The 3684-nt window shown below is 35.1% G+C and overlaps 1 protein-coding gene across 1 annotated transcript in view; it reads left to right on the top strand.

Moving 5' to 3' along the window:
• Positions 1-1140: 1140 nt before the first annotated feature.
• Positions 1141-3684, top strand: part of LOC107667546 (ureidopropionase, beta) — an 18257-nt gene continuing 15713 nt past the window's right edge. Inside the window, exons 1-3 of the mRNA XM_016459228.1 lie at positions 1141-1336; positions 2790-2961; positions 3111-3198. Coding sequence (XP_016314714.1) covers positions 1233-1336; positions 2790-2961; positions 3111-3198 — 364 coding nt within the window. The 5' untranslated portion in view covers positions 1141-1232. The remainder of the gene's footprint in view (positions 1337-2789; positions 2962-3110; positions 3199-3684) is intronic.

Here is a 3684-nt window from a genome sequence, read left to right as displayed (position 1 = left end):
GCTGAGTCCTTAGCCATCTTCAAGAATCGGCTAAAAACACATCTCTTCCATCTTTATTTTGACACTCTATCACTCTCTATTCTAATTCTATTCTTTATATAAAAAAACTTGCCCCTTTTAGACTTGCACTCTATTTATTTACTAGCTGCTTGTTTTCTTAAAAAAAAACTTGTGCTTCTCTAATCTTTTTGTATTCTAATTGTTTTCTTTTTATTTATTATACAATTAACAAAAGCAAAAAAGGCCTCTAACACTAGCTTGCTCTATTCTTTTTCTATTCTAGCTGTTTTCTTTTTATTTATTATACAATTAACAAAAGCAAAAAAGGCCTCTAACACTAGCTTGCTCTATTCTTTTTCTATTCTAGCTGTTTTCTTTTTATTTATTATACAATTAACAAAAGCAAAAAAGGCCTCTAACACTAGCTTGCTCTATTCTTTTTCTATTCTAGCTGTTTTCTTTTTATTTATTATACAATTAACAAAAGCAAAAAAGGCCTCTAACACTAGCTTGCTCTATTCTTTTTCTATTCTAGCTGTTTTCTTTTTATTTATTATACAATTAACAAAAGCAAAAAAGGCCTCTAACACTAGCTTGCTCTATTCTTTTTCTATTCTAGCTGTTTTCTTTTTATTTATTATACAATTAACAAAAGCAAAAAAGGCCTCTAACACTAGCTTGCTCTATTCTTTTTCTATTCTAGCTGTTTTCTTTTTATTTATTATACAATTAACAAAAGCAAAAAAGGCCTCTAACACTAGCTTGCTCTATTCTTTTTCTATTCTAGCTGTTTTCTTTTTATTTATTATACAATTAACAAAAGCAAAAAAGGCCTCTAACACTAGCTTGCTCTATTCTTTTTCTATTCTAGCTGTTTTCTTTTTATTTATTATATGATTTAAATAAACCCTTGCTACGTGTACTGCGTTAAGCTAACTGAGACTTGTTATAGCACTTGCGTATCATTGCTCTTTTGTTGGTTTTGATTGCTTCCATTGTCCTCATTTGTAAGTCGCTTTGGATAAAAGAGTCTGCTAAGTGTCTAAATGTAAATGTAAATGTGAAACTGTTCTGTCTTGACTTGGTAATACATGAAGGCTAACAACAAATCATGTAGGGATCACTTGAACAGATTGCATAAGAGCTGGAAAGGTAAAGCTGGACATGTGCTAGTTAAATAGTAATGTGAATTCACTCTGTCTGCGAACTGAGCACGAGGACGACAGCTCAAAATGTCTGGGGAAGACTTTGAATCGCTAGAGAAGGTTCTGGAGACATGCGTACCTGAGGCTGAACTCAGAGAAGTCAGAAGACTGCTGTTCGGAAAACAACTGAAGTAAGTCACAAACGCGCGTTCACTAGACGAAGACTACAAAGCAGAGCTCAGTTATGACTGGAGGGAGCTGCAGCGCACACACAGATGACGGCTGACTTTAATTTGATATGAATATGCTGTACAGTGAAACTAGGTAAATCTGAAAGAATTAAGGAGATTAACAGGTTCAAGCGGTTAGCACTTGTCCAAATGTAAGAGAGCTCTTATAGAAGTTTATTTTCGTAACTACATCTAGGTTGAAACTGAGTAAATGATTTATGGTGGACTTTGGCCACAGAGGGGTCTCTGGGAATGTCGTTGATGTCAACGATGTGAGTTTGACCAAATCTGACATGCTCTAACTGTATATGACGATATAATTCCCATAGATGTCCCATGAATAGAAACAAGTAACCTTTTCCTTGGTTTCGTTTTCGCGTTTTTTTTTCTTCAAAAACTAAAAAACAAAACATTACATAATAACGCGAACTTCTTGGCTACATGACAATAGCCAAACAAGCAAATAAATAATTTTTCCCCCGCATCGAAATTGTAAAACTTTTTGGTTTTGCTAACTTATTCAGAACATGTTTTGCCTCAGATATACTTAGTAAATCCTAAAAACACGTTGAAATAGACAGAGAAATACACTTTAAAATCAACACTTATGAAAATTAACCATGGTTTTACTACAAAAAAACATACTTAAACCATGGTAACCACAAATAAACTACACTAACCATAGTTTAACCATGGTATTGCTACACTAATAGTTTAACCATGGTATTTGTAGTAAAATTGTGGTTATTCAAATGGTAATCAATATGCCAAAAAATCATGGTTATTACACTTTTACTATAATAAAACCATGGTTAATTTTCGCAAGGGTACATAGCACTGCTGGTAATGATTTGGTTGTTCTCTGTACATTCTTCATACACTGCTCCATTGTTTTCATACGACCTTAACTGAAAAACAAATGTATCCCAGACCATTACAATCATCCCTGCTCTTCCCTATTTGTCAAGTCAAGTCAAGTCACCTTTATTTATATAGCGCTTTTAACAATACAGATTGTGTCAAAGCTTTACAGTATTAAATAGGAAAATAGTGTGTCAATAATGCAAAAGGACATGTAAACACTCAATTTTCAGTTAAAGGCAGTTCATCATGAATTCAGTGATGTCATCAACCAGCTCAGTTCAGTTTAAATAGTATCTGTGCGATCAAGTCGACGATATCGCTGGAAAATAAGTTTCCCCAACTAAGCAAGCCAGAGGCGACAGCAGCAAGGAACCAAACCTCCATCGGTGACAGAATGGAGAAAAAAACCTTGGTCGGGGGGCCAGTTCTCCTCTGGCCAGACCAACCAGCAGGTTGTTCTATGCTGCTGATTGGAAATTGATCTATAATCAATTTGTTTGACTATAGAAGTTATTGAGTGTTTGACATTTAAAATTGTAATGCCTTTCAGGAAGCTGAACCTTCCCCAGAGTGCATTAGATGCAGCAGAGGAGCAAGATTTTGATCTGAAGGGTTATGTGTTTGAGGCTTCTCCAGAGCAGCTCAGACCACCCAGAACTGTCCGCGTGGGACTCATTCAGAACAAGATAGTCCTACCCACTGATGCTCCTGTACTTGAACAGGTGAGAGAACACAGTGCATATAAGGGCCAGCTAGCATATTTTGGCTCTGATAGGCCCATATGTACATATGCTAAAACAAATTCCATATATGTATTATCCATTTGAGTTCATCACACTGTTGGCTCAGTATTCTCATTTTGCTTTCACAGATCACAGCTCTGCACAAGCGCGTGGGGGAGATGGTGGAGGTGGCGGCCATATGTGGGGTCAATATCGTGTGCTTCCAGGAAGCCTGGAGTGAGTACACAAAAACACACAAACACATGCATGCATCTAACTCCCTTTCCACTGAATTCATCACTCTCCAAATGTAGCAGGAATATATACAGCTCTCGGGTGTCATATGAAGTTAATGGGTCTATTTTGTTAAATACATGCATATTATTATATGTTTTTTTATTGGCCAACCTTGTTGCAGGGTGTTTTAATTAATCGGACCACACTTTTGAACAATATTAACAAGTAAAACGTTTCAAGGTATTTTTATATTACGTAATTGTTCACCAAAATGTAATTATTTATTTATTTATTTTCACAACATTCCTAGTTGACAAAAAATACTGACTTTATTGAACATCCTGTTAGGTTTGAAATTATATGAATGTATACAGTTCAAAATGTGTGTGTGTGTGTGTGTGTGTGTATATACGAACATTAAATTATTTATAAATGGTATTAAATTAATGGTTATATATTAGTGCTGTCAAATTGATTAATCGTGAG

This window comes from Sinocyclocheilus anshuiensis, unplaced genomic scaffold (genome assembly GCF_001515605.1).
Source record: "Sinocyclocheilus anshuiensis isolate Anshui unplaced genomic scaffold, SAMN03320099.WGS_v1.1 scaffold1132, whole genome shotgun sequence".
In the NCBI taxonomy this organism is placed as follows: Eukaryota; Metazoa; Chordata; class Actinopteri; order Cypriniformes; family Cyprinidae; genus Sinocyclocheilus; species Sinocyclocheilus anshuiensis.
This window is presented reverse-complemented; position numbering and strand designations above follow the sequence as displayed.